This window comes from Caloenas nicobarica, chromosome 2, assembly GCF_036013445.1.
Source record: "Caloenas nicobarica isolate bCalNic1 chromosome 2, bCalNic1.hap1, whole genome shotgun sequence".
Taxonomy (NCBI): domain Eukaryota; kingdom Metazoa; phylum Chordata; class Aves; order Columbiformes; family Columbidae; genus Caloenas; species Caloenas nicobarica.
The window spans coordinates 3,281,398-3,299,781 of record NC_088246.1 but is presented as its reverse complement, the minus strand read 5'-3'; the positions used below and the strand labels follow the sequence as shown (position 1 = coordinate 3,299,781).

General features: G+C 50.9%; 1 protein-coding gene across 2 annotated transcripts in view; it reads right to left on the bottom strand.

Moving 5' to 3' along the window:
- Positions 1 to 3,751: 3,751 nt before the first annotated feature.
- The window catches only part of GJC2 (gap junction protein gamma 2), a 33,630-nt gene continuing 18,997 nt past the window's right edge, over positions 3,752 to 18,384 (bottom strand). Inside the window, exons 1-2 of one of the 2 annotated variants that reach the window (XM_065629186.1) lie at positions 16,072 to 16,170; positions 3,752 to 10,359 (exon numbers count right to left, since the gene is read on the bottom strand). In XM_065629186.1, the coding sequence (XP_065485258.1) occupies positions 9,092 to 10,339 (1,248 nt within the window). In that variant the 5' untranslated portion in view covers positions 10,340 to 10,359; positions 16,072 to 16,170 and the 3' untranslated portion in view covers positions 3,752 to 9,091. Of the gene's footprint in view, positions 10,360 to 16,071; positions 16,171 to 18,384 lie in introns of those variants that run through there. The other variant, XM_065629184.1, reaches the window with a different exon arrangement.

The window sequence follows — 18,384 nt, the reverse complement described above, 5'->3', positions numbered from 1 at the left end:
TTTCCTTTAAATCTGGGCTGAAAATGCGGGGAGTTGATGCTCCTGTGCCAAGAGCAGGAGCTGCGCTTTGCTTTTTAAAAGACCGGGAGAAGGGGGAAAGCCACATATTTGAGTCTTCAGGGTCCCACGGGCACTGTAGGTGCACAGCTGGATCCAGCTGTGGCCCTGCTTTGCCCAGCTGCGCCCACAAAGATGTGGGGACAGGTGGTGGCCGTCCCACGGGCAGCCCTTTGTTAATCTCTCTCAATGCCCGTGTTGCCTCCTGACCATCAAACGTCTTGTACGAAGCCCCACGGAGCACATTTGAAAGGGTGGCAATGGAAATAAAAGTAAAATGATAAAGAACCACGAAGCCAGTTTGAGCCTTTATTTGGTTTTTCACTTCCTAAGGATTTTGTTCACCTTTTTCCCCTGGGTTTTCTTTTCTTTTAGGACAGAGTTATGCTGCCAGTAAAGTAGCATTTAAAAGTTTCACTGGTCAGAGAACACAATTCTTCCAGTTTAGTGCATTAAATAGGCGCAGGGAATAAGTTTGAGGAAAACCAATAGTGTGGTCAAGAACTTCAAGGCTGGGAGCCAGGCGGGATTTTGTGCCAGCCCTCACTGAACGTGCATCTGTCTTAAAGTTAAGACCTGAAACCTGGTCAGAGGGACAACATGATTCCCAGAGCTTTCCGTGAGATTAATTTGGCAAATACTGGGTGATTCTTCCGCACCCTCCACATCCGTCGCTCAACACCGGATGAAGTTACAGGGTTAACGATTGGACTCGATGATCTTGAGGGTCTTTTCCAACCGAAACAATTCTATGATTCTTTGACTTTAAACCCTGCTAGAACAGCAGTATCCGTCTCCAGCAGGATCATATCCTCCTGCCTTTGCTCGTCGGAGCAATATTGCACTTGGCTGACCCTCTTGTAGGATTTAAGGTCGTCTCTCTTGCTGGTTTGGAGCAGAGGTTGCACACCCGAGTGGGCTGAGCTCCTTTGTAGGTGACAGAGATGAAAAAACCTGCATAAACCAAGTCACACCAGGTGTGCCGTGAAGTGCCTATTCTCCCCATGGACTCCAGGTGGTCCTGAGGGGACCAGCTCCACACAGGCACCTAATGGTAGTGGAGATATCTCTCCTCTGTTCCTGAGGATCTCCACACCACGGTGAGACCGTGGAAGCTGCAGGTCCAGAAGAGCCCCAGAAATGACCCGAGGCTGGAACAGCTCTGCTGGGAGGACAGGCTGAGAGAGCTGGGGTGTTCAGCTGGAGAAGAGAAGCTCCGGGGAGACCTTAGTGTGGCCTTTCCAGACTTAAAAGGGGTGATAAGAAAGATGGGGACAGACTTTTTAGCAGGGTCTGTTGTGATAGGACAAGGGGTGATGGTTTTAAACTAAAGGAGGAGAGATTCAGGCTGGACATGAAGTAGTAATTGTTGCTCCTGAGGTTGGTGAAACACTGGCCCAGGTTGGCCAGAGAGGTGGTGGATGAACCATCCCTGGAGACATCCCAGGCCAGGCTGGACGGGGCTCTGAGCAACCTGAGCTGGTGCAGATGTCCCTGCTCATGGCAGGGGGGGCACTGGATGAGCTTTGGAGGTCCCTTCCAACCCAAACCATCCTGTGATTCATGACACTGCACCCACATCAGCCTGATGAATCGTCCCCCACCAGCTTTCCCATTCCGAGCGGTGTTTGTGGAAGGGCAGCTGGTGGCGCGGGGTGGCAGGGCCACCAGACACAACGTCCCCGGCTAAGCCCTGTCCCAAAGGGGACATCTCCTGAAACCCAGTAGAACATCCCTCATCCAGACAGGCGTGCAGGGCAATTCACAAACCCTTTTCCCAGCTAAAGGAACGGTGGAGAAGGACAGAGAACCTCTCTCTGATCCTCACCGATCCCTGGGCAGTTGCACAAGCTGCCAGCGGCTTCTTGTTCCATCAACTTTCCGCTTTCTGCTCTCCCACCACCCCAAACCCGCCCGTGTCCGGGGCTTCCAGCAGCAGCACAGCCCCAGGCGCCCACCCACGTCTGCTCATCCTTGGCGTTTATTCATCCATAACTCAGCTGCGCAAACATAAAGCGGGGATAACCGCTGTCTCTGTGCAGCCAGCCCCGCGGGTTAATGCTGGTATAATAAACTCATTTTCTCCAGCTTTTTCTCGGGGTGTTAAGCACGAACTCTCATCCACGAAGCCATGCGAGCCACAATTATTCAACCCTGCGCATTAAATACTCCCCGAGCTGAGCTCCGCGAGGTCAGTCGCAGGCAGCCGGGGACACAGCGCTGCAGTAAACCACAATATCCTTCAGGTTTGGAGAGGAAAACACAGATTGTGGCTGGTCTGGGTGATGCAAAAGGGGGGAAATTGCAAGGGCAACAGGCCGGGTGCAGAAATAAAGCAAATTGGCAGCTGAGTTTGCGAGGAGTGGGTCTGTGCAGCAAAGTTCGGTGTTAACGGGGCTGAAAATGAAGGTGAAGCTGTTATTGGCATTTCCCCGGGAAGAGTGATTAGGAGCTGGAGAGATGCTGTTGACGGAAATCCTGTCTGCAGTGTGGAGCAGGTAATTTAAAAGGTGGGTCTTGAAGAGCCGCTGCGATTTTCCAGCCTGGCTTTCTAAAGAAATGAGATTTGTTTTCCGAAGTGCTCTGTGCGTTCCCAAAATACAGGGAGGTGAAGGCTGATTTTGCCATTAGACTCAGAGGGCACCTCACCTTCTGGCTCTGCCCTCCCCCCATGGACACTGTCCCCACCACCCTCTTCAGCAGCAGCAATTTGGAGGTGACCAGGGGACAAGGGACGAGGCTGCTCCTCACCCACTGATGCCAGTTGCCCAAACCATTGGGTCGGGACGTGGTTTGGAGCACAGAGCCCTCAAGTGAACCTGGCAGCGAGGGATGAAGGCTGCTGGTGAGGAAGACTCGCTACAGGGTTCATTTCTGCATGACGGTGGCTTGTACCCACCTCAAGGTAAGTTCAGCCACCCATGGGTGCTTCTACATCCAACCCAGCAGCCAACAGCAAGGGTAAATTCGCATTATTCCTCAGACGCCTTGTTATTTAGCAAAGTTTTTCTTTCTTTGGGGTGTTTCATGTAGTGCTGCAAAGGATGTGACCTACGAGGCTAAAGTTCTTCTGGCCGTTGACCTTCCTTGTGGACTTATTAAGAGGATCCTGTTCTTTTCTGTCTCCTGGTGGCACCTGGTCCTGCTCATGCCAAAGAAGATGTAAAGTTACTACAACTGCCGGAGAAACAGAAAAAAAACAAAACCAAAACCAAACACCCAAGAAACCAAGCAAACGAACCACATTTCTGTCCAGAATCTTTTTCCTGAAGACACTTTGGATGGTGGTTGTGTCATTTAATGTGTGTCATTTAATGAGTGGCTTTCTCAAAAGTGCTTTCCCATCGTTTGCTCACCTTGAATCACAGTTTCTCCCAAACTCTGCAAAGCTTTCTTGCTTTTTGGAAGCACAGGCTTTCCTAAGCTGTTTCAGCTCCGTGCCTCAAGGAATCGTAGGCAGTGATTCATCAGAGAGACAACACATCCCAAACAACTAGAAGGTCAACTACTTCTTAAGGGAAAAAATATTTTGCAGTGATTTATAGCCCTATCTGGGAAAATAGAGCTCTTCCATGGCTAAAACAGGCAACTAACAGATTGAGAACAATTTCTTGTCGTCAAGACTCGGCGCCCTTCTGACAGAAACGTCACACACTTTACATACTGTAACAAAATGTAAGTTTTATTCCGTTTTATTAGTAATGGATGTAGAATAGCCAGTTGAAGAGTTGGACTGATGTATCTTTCTCTTTTGACCAGTGTTTAATATTCTAACCACAGTCCAGATGTAACATTTACACTGCAAAATACTTACAGATTCAACCTCATACTCAAAAAATTTCTAGTACAAATACAGTTAGTACATTAAAAAAAACATGAACAACAAAAAATAACAATCCCAGAAACTTTGTAACAGCACAGATTGGTTATGGCCTTGAGTTAAGTTCAAGTATTTCCCAGTGGAATGCAATGCAAGCAACAAGGTAATCTGGCTTTTACGTGGGACATTCCTGGCCCTGAATGGTAAGAATAGAAATATAAGTGTGGGCACTTTATCTGACCGAGTTTAGCAAGAGAGTCAACATTTACGATTACGATTAGTTCTGCTGCAAAGCTAAACCCGTCTTGTGTGTGAACAAAACTACTAACCTGTAAAAAATAAAACAGCAAAGCATTAATTACACTATGGGCATTTCTTCCACGGCCGACACTGTCTGTCATTTAATTGAAATTCCTCAAGCCGCTGGTTTAGTTTGTAATGGTTGTGGTGGGGATTTTGTTCATGGTTATGCTTATTTTGCATCCCCCTATCCTTTTCTTTCCCAAACTGACATGATAAAGAGCTATAAAGATGCTGAGGGGTCTGGAGCATCTTTCTGATGAGGAGATGCTGAGAGAGCTGGGGCTGTTCAGCTGGAGAAGAGAAGCTGAGAGGGGATTTTATTTATGCTGATAAATATCTCAAGAGTTGGTGTCAAAAGGATGGACCAGACTCTGTCCAGTGGTGCCCAACGACAGGATGAGGGACAACGGGCGCAGACTGAAACACAGGAGGTTCCATCTGAATATGAGGAGAAACTTCTTTCCTGTGAGGTGCCAGAGCCTGGACCAGGCTGCCCAGAGAGGTTGTGGAGTCTCCTTCTCTGGAGACATTCAAACCCACCTGGACACGACCCTGTGTGATCTGCTCTGGTGACCCTGCGTGAGCAGGTGGGTTGGACTGGATGATCTCCAGAGGTCCCTTCAATCCCAACCAGTCTGCGATTCTCTGTTTTTGTTTCTACCCCAAAAGGAGTCACCCCTGAAGAGACATTAATGGATGTCGGTCGCCTTTGTGGCAGTGACTCGGTGCAAAGACACAATATCCTAAAGGCCTTGGAGGCCAAGGAGTGGAGAAGGAAAGGGGGGAAGTGAGCAACTCAATATGCGTAATAATAATAATAATAATAATAATAATAATAATAATAATCCTTTCTATTTCTAGGGCTGCCTGACTCGTGCTGGCTTCTGTGTGCGGCTCAGAAGGGATCTGGGGGAACTGGGGACCAGGTTCAGAGGAGTCAGTGGGTGACTGGGACCTTGCAGGCAACTTTGCATCTCTCCCATTCAACCCACGACACCGGAGAAGTCCTGCTGGGAATGTGCCCTTGTGCTTCTGCCCCTTCCAAAACACTTGGAAAACATAAGAAAGCAGGACGAGCTCCCTTTTGCAAAGAATTTTAAGCAAGGAAGTGTTTCAAAGCCAACAGATGAGCAGGGCTGGCTGGAAGGATGGCTGAGCGAGCGGTTACCCTGTGTCTCTGCCCAACGAGGAGGTTGTATCGATCACCCAAGAGTCTGCCCTGGCTCTAGTACTCGTCAGTATTGCAATTATTGACTCTCACTGTGGAAAACAGTCTGTGCGTATTAAATGTGATGGTGACACCAGCCGGGAGGAGCCTGCCGATCTGCTGCAGGATCGACCGACTGTTCAAAACTCCCCGTGTTACACGGGATCCGTGTTGTGAAAATAAGAAAAATACAGTCTGAAGGAGGGCAGGAAGATCATGGCTGTACAAGCAGGCGTCTGCAGAGAGGAGAAATCACCATGCCTGCAGAAAATGGGGTTTTGGGGAAGACCAGGGTGGCAGATGGGTGGGAAGGTGGCCCAAGGGCCAGTGCTGCCGCTCTGCTGGGAAGATGTGGACCGACCGGTGGTGGCTCAAAGACACCAAGGAAAACTGCTGGAAAAATAGCCCTTGGAGAACCACTAATGAGACGGGAGTTAACTCAGAGCAGACTTGAGGGAGATTAAAACAGCCTTCAGACACCCAAAAGCTCCTGCAGACATTAAAGGCATGAGATGCTGTCCTTGTCTGCTGAGGAGAGGAGATGCTGGGGGTTTGTGTAAGCCATTAAGGAGGCGTTTGGTGGTGGCAAGTTGGCGAGAAGATCCATGGTCCTTTCCAGCCCTGTTGGTCTCAGCATCTCTGAACCTGCTGCCGTGGAGCCCTGGGATCTCCTGTCCAGCTGTGTTGTTGGGGCATGGGGTGTAGCTACATAAAATGGCTTTAATGAGTCAATCAGGTCCATGTAACCAAGTTCTGGGGCTACTGGCTTGAAATCTGCCCCAGGGTGAGGTGTTTCCCAGGGTGGTTTCCTGAAGCAAGAGCATGAGGCACACGCCTGTCCCTGCATTCGGTGACTCGCGGGTGAATCTGCAGGTCAGCAGGAACCGATCTGAGTCACCAGGAGATGCTCAAGCCGTGTCTGGGGCTGAGGGAGGTGCCGCTGGTCTGGGCAGGAGAAATCCAAAATCCGGATTCCTGCACAGCATTGCGTGGGAAGGACAAGGTTACCCGGGGCTGTGATATTACTGCTCATCTCAAAGGAATCAGAATAACCCAAGTGGGATCTAACCATTCCTCAGAGCCTCCATCCTTCCTTCGGGATCGTGACTTGACAGGCTGATTCCCGTGGGGATGCGGGGCTGGCGGTAAATGAGAAATTGCATCGATGTGCAGGACAAGCTTGTGCCCTGGAGAACTCTAATTACGAGGGAGCAAATTTCCACCCAGCAGCACCTCTGCTCTCCTCCCCAGCAGCACAGGACTGTGAACCTCCGTGCATCTATCTTTGCGATAGCAGCACCACCACCAACCAGCCTCTCCTGCACCGCCAAGCACAGCCCCAGCCCAGGAGACCACGTTCCTGCACACGGGATGAGGACAAAACAGTGCAGTTGGATATGTTTGTCTCTGTCCACCATCATGCCATGAACTTTCTGAACCTTTTCTGTGTTACGACTGACCGTGGCTGCTGGGGGGACGCCCTGATCCTCGTCCTGGATGCGGTTGTCCATTTCTGAAGGGAAGATCACTAGCAACGGGAGCAGGAAGAACATCAGGCATTTTACCGGTGCCTTCAGCAGGACCAGGAAAGAGCCCGAAAACATTCCCCAGGCTGTTACGCAAACCTATACTGAATATTTGCAGATGGTTACCTTGTAGGATGTTTCTTTGCTTTCTTTTTAAACTGCTTTTTTTGCTGCCAGCACTGTTCTCTATTGGCACGGCACAGCTCAGTTGAGGCTCCCAGGAGCTGAAGGCCATACCCAGGTTCTCTGCCTGTTGCCAAGACTGGCCAAAGGGCTTGGACACCTGGGGAACAGGCACCCTCAGGGCTTTCAGGGACCCATCTCAAGGACCTGAGAAAGATACCCAGCAGGAAGTCATGTAGTGGATAAGAAATACTGGCACAGGGACCTATGTGTGACTTTGGGTGGCTGGCATGTCCCCGAGGGAACAGCTCGGTGCTATGTTTGGGGAGGATTTACTTCTTTTGCGTTAGGTTTGATCCTGAAGGCTCTGCCTGTTTGGGTTCTGCATGGTGGTGAATCAACCACTGGACTCTTAGGAGGTTGCGGGAGCATCTGCCAAGCCACAGGCATCTTGGGAACATCCCAGGGATGAGATGCCCTCTGAGATGCAGCAGAATGGGACAGTGACTAGTTTCAACCTCTACCATTCAACAGGAGATGCTCCCTGTGCTCCCAGTGATGAGGTTTTCTTTCTATTTTGTGTTACTGGAGGGACACAAAGCCACAGCCTCGCAGCTGTGCAAGAGATGGGGGATGAAACCAGCCTGACAAAGCACTATCAGGAGCCTCAGAGCTCAGCAGCTTGGTTTTAACATGCCCTCAGATTCCTGTAGCTGCATGAACACCACCCTAAACCAAAGCCAAGCTCAAAAAGCTCCCCATAAACCAGTGAAAAACTTTTCTGCTACTCTCCTGGTCCTGCCCCCACTGAAGCCAGATCTCCTGCTAAGACCCACAAGCAAATGTGTGAAAACCTGCCCGTTCCCCAGGCGAGGCTGGAAGCCCATAAACTGCTCCAGGATGAGATCAGCCACAGTCCTGGACCAGCTGGGTTTTCCCAGGGGAGGTGGAAGGCTGTAAAATTACCAGAGGGTTGATATTACATTTTTATATATATATATATCTCCCTATGTCTATATTCACACACACGTTTTCATATGTGTCTGTATATCTACATACATGTACACACACACACATATCATATACGTGCTATGCATAGATCTGCCCTCTGCCTCTATTTATAAGGGTTTGATGAAACAGAAAAACAAATTTCCCAACACTCATCTTCCAGTCTCTACTAATATTCCGCAAACAAAGAAAAGCCTAAACCCTTTATGATTTTGTTTTCCTGGGTTGCATAAAGGCACTTTCTGATGATGTGAAGCAGCAGTTTTGTTAGAAACTCTGGAACTGCGACGATTCCCATCAGGTCTGTAGCAAGCGCTACACAGGCACTGGTGTGACTCAACGTCACCGCTCGCTCCTGCTGCGCAGCATCTGGTCGTATTTGGGTTTTTTCACTTTGACGCAGAGGAACAGAAGACGACAACCTTCAAATTTCAGGTCTCCCTGGGTAAGACAGTCGTCGTGTTTCTGCCCCGTAACCCGCTGTGGGTCCCAGCTCTTGGCTCGCAGCATCAAACAAAACCTTTGTTTCCAGAGATGCCTGCTAGAGCATCCAACAATTCAGGCAGGACATCAGCTGTGAGCATGTCAGGAAGGTTCATGCAATATGTCAGTTGTTTTCTCATCAAGGGGTCAGAAATTAATTTCGATTAAGGATATTTAGTAATTAAACACTGCCTGACCTTCTGTAGCCTCGGCTGCTCGCTGTCAGCCTGAGGTCTCTCCTGAGCCACCAGCAGCTCCTCTTCCCATCACAGCACGTTGTCCAGTCTCTGTTGGGGGCTCTGGTGGTGTCCAAAGGGGTGGGAGATGTGAGGAGTTTTCTGTTGCTCGCTGGAGGTTCCCAACGCGTTGAAAACAGGGAAGAAATGTCTTTTGTTAATGCACTGGAAGACAGCACTAAATTGGTCTGAAACTCCTTTTCTCTCTTGATTTCCACATCAAAATTGCGCCTGTGCCCTGTGAAACGAACGCAAGACAATACCAAAAGCCAGAAACAAACCAAAATTAAAACCCCACTTACGCTGCCCTCTCTCCTTTTAGACGAAGCTATATCCATACAGACGTCTTTCCATCTTTGCTGCTGGAGCTCCCTTTCTCCAAGCAACCCTTGGGTTTAGCACCTTGTTTCTCTTGGGCGGTGTTGGCCCTGTTCTGCTCCACCACCGTGCCACCCGAGGCGGGACTGCTGGTTCGAGAAGGTTGCGTGTTGCCCTGGGTGCTGCTGTAGCTCTGGAACGCTATGTCCAACTGCTCCTGGGCCACTCGCAAGTGTTTGTGAAGGGTGGACAAGTCTGCTGGGAGGTTCTCATCCGGGCTGGTGCACTGCTGCTCCTGAGCGACGTTGGCCAAGTTCTGCTCGTGAGCCATCAGGCTGTTGGGGATCTTGGTGGACTTCTCCGATTTCACCACCAGGTTGTACTCAGGAGGGCAGGAGATGTTCTTTGCGTAGGCGTAGTTGTAGGGTGGCTGCCTAAAGCTGTTGATTTTCCGGTTGCGAATGGCGTCTCGGATGGTCCCAAACCCCAGGTGGAACATCTCACACATGTTCAGCAATAAGCACAGGCAGCTCACGACGTACATCACCAGGAGAAAGATGGTCTTCTCCGTTGGCCGGGACACAAAGCAGTCCACAGTGTGAGGGCAAGGGAGTCTGTTGCAGACGTAATAGGCTTCTACCTCAAAACCGTAGAGCAAATACTGCCCTATCAAAAAGCAAACTTCAAAGGAAGCTCTTGTAAGTAGCTGGAAGACATAGATTTTCATCAGTCCTTCTTGCTGGATGCGCCTCCTCCCATCATGCTTTTGTTGCTCTTTGCTCTTGGGTTTGGCTTTGGCTTTCTCACGTTCTGCTGTGTCGTCAGAGATCATGGGCTCCTCTTCGTCAGCCTCCATCGGGTCCTCCACGTTGCGCACCGTCTGCCAGTTCAGAGCAAACTGCTTCTTCTTCTTGAAGCCCTTGAACTTCTTCTCCTCCTCCGCCGACCGGGCGATCTTGTGGATGGCATAGCCCAGGTACATGACCGAAGGGGTGGATATCATGATGATCTGGAAGACCCAGAACCTGACGTGTGACAGCGGCGCAAAGGCATCGTAACAGACGTTGTCGCAGCCGGGCTGCTTGGTGTTACAGGTGAACTTGCTCTGCTCATCGGAGTAGATGGACTCCCCACCCACCGCTGTCAAGACGATACGGAAGACGATGAGCACGGTGAGCCAGACCTTCCCCACAAAGGTGGAGTGATTGTGAATCTCTTCTAGCAGGCGGGTTAGGAAGCTCCAGCTCATGTTGGTCATAAGGGCTACTCAGTTATAACCTGCAGGAAGAGGGGGAAATAAAAAACAGCTGTAAGTGAACATCCATGGCTGCAGTCAGTGACATGGCTGTGACGTTTTAGAATCATAGGTTGTTTGGGTTGGAAAAGACCCTCAAGATCATTGAGTCCAACCGTTAACCCAACACCGTCAAGTTCACCTCTGACCCACGTCCCTGAGAACCTCATCTCCATCTGTCCAACCCCTCCAGGGATGGTGACTCCACCACTGCCCTGGGCAGCCTGTTCCAATGCCCAACAGCCCTTTGGGGAAGAAATTGTCCCCCAGATCCAACCTCAACCTCCCCTGGCGCAACTTGAGGCCATTTCTTTGTGTCCTGTCTCCCCTCAGCTCCTGTTCTCCAGCTGAACCCCCAGCTCCCTCAGCCGCTCCCATCACACTTGTGCTCCAGCCCCTTCCCCAGCTCCGTTCCCTTCTCTCAACTCGCTCCAGCACCTCAAGGCCTTTCTTGGCATGAAGGCCCCAAAATTGAACACGGGATTCGAGGTTTGGCCTCACCAGAATATGCCATTGTGCCAATGTGACATTGGCAATTCTGTGACAGATGAGGTTATTTTATCTCAAAGAGGCGTCCTTCACTGCTACAGCCACCTGAGGCACAGATGGCTGGTGGCACTGGATACACACAGATCCATAACGCAGCATCTACTAGAATCATAGAACAGTTTGGGTGGGAAGGGACCTCCAAAGCTCCCCCAGTGCCCCCCCTGCCATGAGCAGGGACATCTGCACCAGCTCAGGTTGCTCAGAGCCCCATCCAGCCTGGCCTGGGATGTCTCCAGGGATGGTTCATCTACCACCTCTCTGGGAAACCTGGGCCAGCGTTTTACCAGAATCACCATTACCGGCTTTGTTGCGTGTTTCAAGATGTTGTTCAGCTGTAAGAAGGGTTTGAGTCACTGTAAAGTGAACACGAGGCACCGTGGAAACCACTGAGGCACAAAAAGATGCTTAACGGGTGATAATCTCTTGCTTGCACGCCGTGGGCTGAAGCGGCGGAGATGCAAGTGGGAACAGGGGATGCTGCCCCCATCGCAGAGACTTGCACTGCTGAAGTATCTTTTATTAGCAAACTCAGAAAAATGCAAGGAATCAGCAAAAAGAATGGGAATATTTATGTTTACAGGCTGACGGCCCTTTCAAGTTTCTTTGGAAAAAAACAAAATAAAACAAAACAAATGTTTAATCAAATGCAGACTCTTTTAAAAATAAACCTTGAAAAGCTTTCAGAGAAAACCATGCATCTATTAGAAGACCTGGACAGCTGGGGAGGAAGAGATTGTAGTAATCATTTTGTGTTTAGCTTAACTTGCAATGGGGCCTCAGCCCGAGCCCCTTGGATGACCCCAGGCATCAGCAAAGGCGGGTGGCGATTTTATTGCTTGACTGGCAGGAACCCTGACAGATACCTGGTGACAGGAGCCGTGTGGGAAGCACTCAGACCCGAGGAGCACCATGGTGGGGGACAGAGGGGCTCTCACCCCAGGGCATCAGAGAACGGTCTCAGCCTTCCTGCACCCCCACATCCCTCCTCTAAATCATCCTCCAGCTCATTTTGGAGTTCACCCACCTTGTTTGCACACCGACGGTGTGTGCAAACGGATGGCGGGGTGTGAATTAGGTGTTTGTGAGCCCAGTCCATGAAGTGACTACCCACCACTGCACCCAGAAGCAAAGACTGGATGCGCTGGTGGCAGAGGTAGGAGCCAAGCAGGGACACAAGTGATTTAGCACAGAGTAGCACATGGACATGGCGTGTCATGGCTCAGCAGTAGCTGCCCTGGCACAGGCTACTCCCCCATGGTCCTCCATGGTCAAGTGGAGGAAGAGAATCATAGAATCACAGAATCATTTTGGTTGGAAAAGACCCTCAAGATCATGGAGTCCAACCATTAACCCACCCCTGGCACTGCCCCATGTCCTGAGAACCTCATGTCCGTCTGTCCAACCCCTCCAGGGATGGTGACTCCAGCACTGCCCTGGGCAGCCTGTTCCAATGCCCCACAGCCCTTTGGGGAAGAAATGGTTCCTAAATCCAACCTCAACCTCCCCTGGTGCAACTTGAGGCCGTTTCCTCTGGTCCTGGCGCTTGTTCCTGGGGAGCAGAGCCCGACCCCCCCTGGCTCCAAGCTCCTTTCAGGCAGGTCAGAGATCAGAAGGTCTCCCCTCAGCTCCTGTTCTCCAGGCTGAACCCCCCAGGTCTCTCAGCTGCTCCTCATCAGGAGCTGTCGTCCACACATTGAAAGAGTATGGACACCAAAACTTCTCCATGCCGGCTGAGCAGGCTGGGCAGAGATAAACATCCAGGAGGGAAAATGATGCTGCGAGACATGAGCCTGGTCCTAACGTGGCCTCGCACCACTGTTATATGAAGATACAAAATGATTCCCTAGGGTTTCCCTGGCACAAGCCGGGCTTTGGACCCACCACCCGTGCCAGGAGCAGGATGGGACCAGCCACCAGCATCAGCCTCACACGGGAGCAAGAAGGGAAACGTGCCTTGCTCCGTTCCCCGCATCGAGCCTTCCTGGAATGTGATTTTGCTTCTTAGGACAGGAGCCAAACAGCGCTGGTTTGCTCAGCTCTCGCCTTCACGCTGCCCCGGGAGGCAGCAGCACGGTCCGAGGCTCGAGATGCGGCGAAATTCCTTCTGCTGTCGAGGGCTCTCGAGAGCAGGCAGATGGAATTTTCTAACCCTGCTATTTCTAGATCAAACAAATCCTCTGCGAACCCAAACCCCCGAGTCTTCACACGCCAGATTGGGACGGCAGGAGCACTCTGCAGATGGTGTTATTCTTGTCCTGTAGCTGGAGAAACTGAGGCAGGGAGCAGAGAAACAGCCCACTCCAGGCTGGGTAATAAGGCAGAAGAAGAGGGAGGGAAAGTCTCCTCTCTGCCCTCAACTTAGCTGGTGAAAAACAACAGCCCTCAAGGCTGATGGGACCAGAATCCCTGTCTCCTGCCCCAAAAGTGATGCCTTGGACGCAACGGTCAGTACGGAAATGCTGCTGCATAAAGGACCATACACTGCAGAAGACTGTGGAAAACAATCACTACAACCTATTCTTTACTTATTGAGGAAACTGGATTTTTTCAGGGGTGAGATAGAATCACAGAACAGTTTGGGTTGGAAGGGACCTTCACAGCTCATCCAGTGCCCCCCCTGCCATGAGCAGGGACATCTGCACCAGCTCGGGTTGCTCAGAGCCCCGTCCAGCCTGGCCTGGGATGTCTCCAGGGATGGTTCATCCACCACCTCTCTGGCCAACCTGGGACAGGCTCTCACCACCCTCAGGAGCAACAATTTCTTCTTCATGTCCAGCCTGAATCTCCCCTCCTTTAATTTAAAACCATCACCCCTTGTCCTATCACAACAGGCCCTGCTAAAAAGTCTGTCCCCATCTTTCTTATCAGCCCCTTTTAAGTAGGGAAATGCCTCAATAAAGTCTCCCTGGAGCTTCTCTTCTCCAGCTGAACCCCCCAGCTCTCTCAGCCTGTCCTCCCAGCAGAGCTGGTCCAGCCTCGGGTCATTTCTGGGGCTCCTCTGGCCCCTCTCCAGCAGGTCCACGTGTGTCCTGTGCTGAGGACCCAGAGCTGGCCCAGCACTGCAGGGGGGTCTCACCAGAATGGAGCAGAGGGGCAGGATCCCCTCCCTGACCTGCTGCCCACGCTGCTGGGGATGCAGCCCAGGGTACAATTGGCTTCTGGGCTGCAAGCGCACATTGCCAGCTCATGTCCAATCATTCACCCACCAGCACCCCCAAGTCCTTCTCCGCAGGGCTGCTCTCCATCCCTTCATCCCCAGCCTGTGTTGATACCGGGGGTTGCCCCGACCCAGTTACACGACCTTGCACGTGGCCTCTGAGTGACTTGTTTGCTTCTCTAGACTCCATGAATACACCTTAAAGCACCTTTAACCCTTACTCTGATTCACGTCCACGTTCAGGGATGGGCAAAACGGGGCGTTAAATGATTTGCGGAATTAATCCGGGCACTCGACCAAGCTCCAGCTGACAGGGAGCTGGCGGGGGGAAAGACCCCACTGGGTGCAGCGATGGTCGCTGCAGGACATGGTGCAGCCATCGCTGGAGCATCTGGGTCCAGTCCAGGCAGGGCTGAGGCTTGGATCGAGCACACGTCGGTCCCAGCTTGGCTCCCATCCACCTCCTGCCTCCCATCTGCATCCCCAGTTACCTGCAAGCCCCAAATTGTTCTAAAACACGAGGCTTCAAATGTCCTGTAGAGCAGTTCATTTATAATGTCAGTGCTCACCCAGAGGGTTTATGAGATCTACACCAATTTCCCATTTTGCAAGTGTTCCTCAAGGACACAGTTCCCAGAGCTCAGAGTCACCTCCAACAGCAGTTTTGCTGGGGCAGGGAGGGTCTGACCAAGGTAGTGCTGGCTTTTGGAGTAAATATTGAAGTTTTGATCTGATATTAGTCAGGCTCATTAGCAAAGCACCTCTCAGACACACATTTTGGAAAGGAGCACCTGATCACGTTGGTTCAAACCCCTCACAAACCTCCTGAGTCAGGGGGCAGGAAAGAAATTGCAAAATAATCAAAGTGGTGGGTGGTTGCTTTGAGAAGACCGCTGCCGGTTACCAGCCGCCAGCCCGAGCTGCTGGTCCTGCCATTGACACGGCGGCTCGGCCCTCCGTGCACATCTGGATCTGCAGGAACATCTGCAGGAAACGGCCTCCAGCTGTTTCTGCACCCCTGGGACACCACTGTGTATGATCACACCTTGATGTTCCGCTCCTGTCCGTCCACCCACTCTCCTGGCACCGTTTTTGAAAGCAGGAGCTGAAGGAAATGAGTTTAAAAACCCTCCTACGATCAGTTCAGTTAAACTTCCAGTATTTTTTTGTGACTCACTGGCTAAAAAGACTATACTATGAGATTTCAGTGCTTTTAATTGCTGGGGTGTGGGGGGGTGATACACCATTATATTTTGGAATTAGTCATAAGGCAAACAAGCTTCCAAGAAAGGATTTGTTCACATCACTTTTTCTGATTAATAGGATGGTACTAGGAAAGGACTATGTCTCACCTCCTCACAATGTCAACTATCAAAGCACAAAAAATGGATTTTTACACTTTCTGTGTGCCTCAGATCTAATTCTTCCATGCAATGGAAAAGTTACACAGTCCAGCTCCCCGGGGAAAGAAAAAAAACCAACCTGTGTGGATTTACAGCAGGCAGATGGATTAGCTGAGCTGGTTCATGTAGCTAAATTACCTGCCAGAGAGGACCCACCGTCCCTCTGGCTTTCAAACCCATTCATTCAGCCATCTGCTTTCACATGTTTTCTTCCAGACTAGCTGATAGGCAACGTGTGAAATGCAAGCAGGGTACAAGTTTCACTTCGAAACAGCTATAAAGGAGGAGTTGAAGCGCTCAGACGGACAGCTGCACTTAAAATAATGAAAACAGTGTGTAGCCAGGTACAGGAATGAGCTGTTGGTTCCACGTCCTCATCACAGCTCCTTCCCAAAACCCACTGACCTCTCTGCGCAACGACAAGCACGAACTAGGAAAACTTTGAAACCTGAATCTAAAAGGAACAGAAGAAGGAATAAATAAATAGGAAAAGAGATCTGCGCTAGCTGGATGTCCTTCCTTTCTGCACGGTTACTTAAACGGCAGCGAAAACAATGGAAAAAAAAAACTTAAAGAAATCTACTTACAGAAACATGGTGCTTCTCGCGGTGGCTTTTCCCTCCTCCCTGACATTCCTCTGCCTTGCCCTAGATAAACTCCCGTCGCCTCGGTCCAGCCATGCCCCAGCGCTTGGAAACCGGAGCTCAAGGGAAGTATTTAAACCCAAATTCAAACCCCGCCTCTGCCGGGCACCCACCGCCCGGGAGGTCCTGCCCGCGCTGCCCCCACCCCACCAGCGCTCCTGGTCCCCCTTTCCCTCACCAAGCCTTGGGAGAAGGAGGGAAGGTGCGATATATTAATATATACATATTCCAGGGAAGAAACGGGTTTAAATCCAAACAAGCTGCCGGGTCTGGTTTGAGGAACGCTGCCTGGAATTTGGCTGCCGAGCTCTCGAGCCGGTTGGAAGTTGAATTAATAGCATCGTCTGGTGGCACTGGTAATAGATTTGTGAGACAGAGAGCGTGACTAATAGGGAACATGTGGAAAACACATTTTGGCAAAGGTTCCTTGGTTGCTGAGGGGAAAAAAATATAATAATAGAAGAAGAGGCAAGGCTCACTAGTGAGAAAAAACGGCTCTGAAGCTTTGCTGTAGCCCCAGGTGATGTTTTCTCTGAAAGATGGGGTGCACCTCTCTCCAAGCTCATGGATGGGAGCAGAGAGCAGGTGAAGGATGGGGAAGGGGGTTTTGAGAACACACGGAGACTTTTTGGCTTCTTTGCAGCAGCAATAAATAAGGAGTATGGGAATGTACATGAAGCCTAAGGCAAGTGGAGAAGAAAACCTCCATCCTGATCGTCCAAGGATCGTTTCTCATCCCTGCTCTGTCCCGGGGGAGGTTTGGCATTGCCATCCCAGCGGGATCGGGGCTCCAGGTAGCTGCTGAGATGGAAACTAAGAGTCAAGGCAGAAAATCTCCCCAAGGGCCAGTGAGGAGAAGGAAGCAACAGCATCAGCCAACAAGGATCAGATGCAGCCTTTGAAGGGAGAAAACATGGGAAGATGTACATTTTGATCAAAGGGAAAATTTGAAACTATATGGTTTATTGGAAACTTTCATCCCTGGTCCTGACAAAGCAGGATATTCTCTCTGCTGCCAGACCTCTGGTTTCCCAAAGAGCCCAAAGGGACATGGAGAGGCAATTCCTGCTTGATGGAGTTTCTCACGCTGATGGAGAATTTCGAATCCTGGGGTCGGTTTTGGGCCCCTCACGCCAAGAAAGGCCTTGAGGTGCTGGAGCGAGTGGAGAGAAGGGAACGGAGCTGGGGAAGGGGCTGGAGCACAAGTGTGATGGGAGCGGCTGAGGGAGCTGGGGGTTCAGCTGGAGAACAGGAGCTGAGGGGAGACAGGGACACAAAGAAACGGCCTCAAGTTGCGCCAGGGGAGGTTGAGGTTGGATCTGGGGAACAATTTCTTCCCCAAAGGGCTGTGGGGCATTGGAACAGGCTGCCCAGGGCAGTGCTGGAGTCACCATCCCTGGAGGGGTTGGACAGATGCCGAGATGAGGTTGTCAGGGACATGGGGCAGTGCCAGGGGTGGGTTATGGTTGGACTCGATGATCTTGAGGGTCTTTTCCAACCAAAATGATTCTATTCTTGCAAGCAGCAGCATCTCCTGCACTGTTCCACGCTGGCTCTAATGGGGTCTCTGGGGGGGCTGGTGTTGCTGGGCATAGTGCAGTCCCTTCTCTGAAGGTTTTAAGTTATAAACTAATTACTCACACACAGTGATAGGTTAATTCACTGTTCACAAGTAGCTGGCTATGATAGGCAGGTGGAGAAAGCTTTATAATCAGCAAAGTTGGGTGTGGGGATGAACATACCCTTGGGGGAATACGCCACACTAGAGAAACCAGGGTTTGGGAGGCATTTTGGGGTGAATAAGCCTCTAAAGAAGTTAAATTGTCACCTTGTCTGTATGGTTAGACTTAGCACCCTGACAAAACTTGTGTTCTCAAAGGAAACAGGGAGGTAGGGAGCTGGTTTCAAAGAACACCACCAGGGCTGTAAATCTCCAGCGATGCTCCAACCTCCTTGGAGATCTCCCTTTGGGACCCCACTGAGATGATGAAAATGTGCCATGAGCCAAGGCCACGCTACCTCTGTGTGTTCCTGGGGTTGGGTTTGGCCCCCAGCATGCTGGGGCAGTGACCTCCTTGCCCATGTGGTCCTTCACTACCGAGGACAGCGTGGTGGGTCACCTCATGGTCACCTCTGCAGGGGCCACCGCGTGGTCCTTGGGCTCATCCCCCCTCAAGTGGGGACCCTGAAGCTTTCAGCATGCCACACCATCTACTTCTAAAAGACAAATCCTATGAGATCCATCAGACCTGAGGG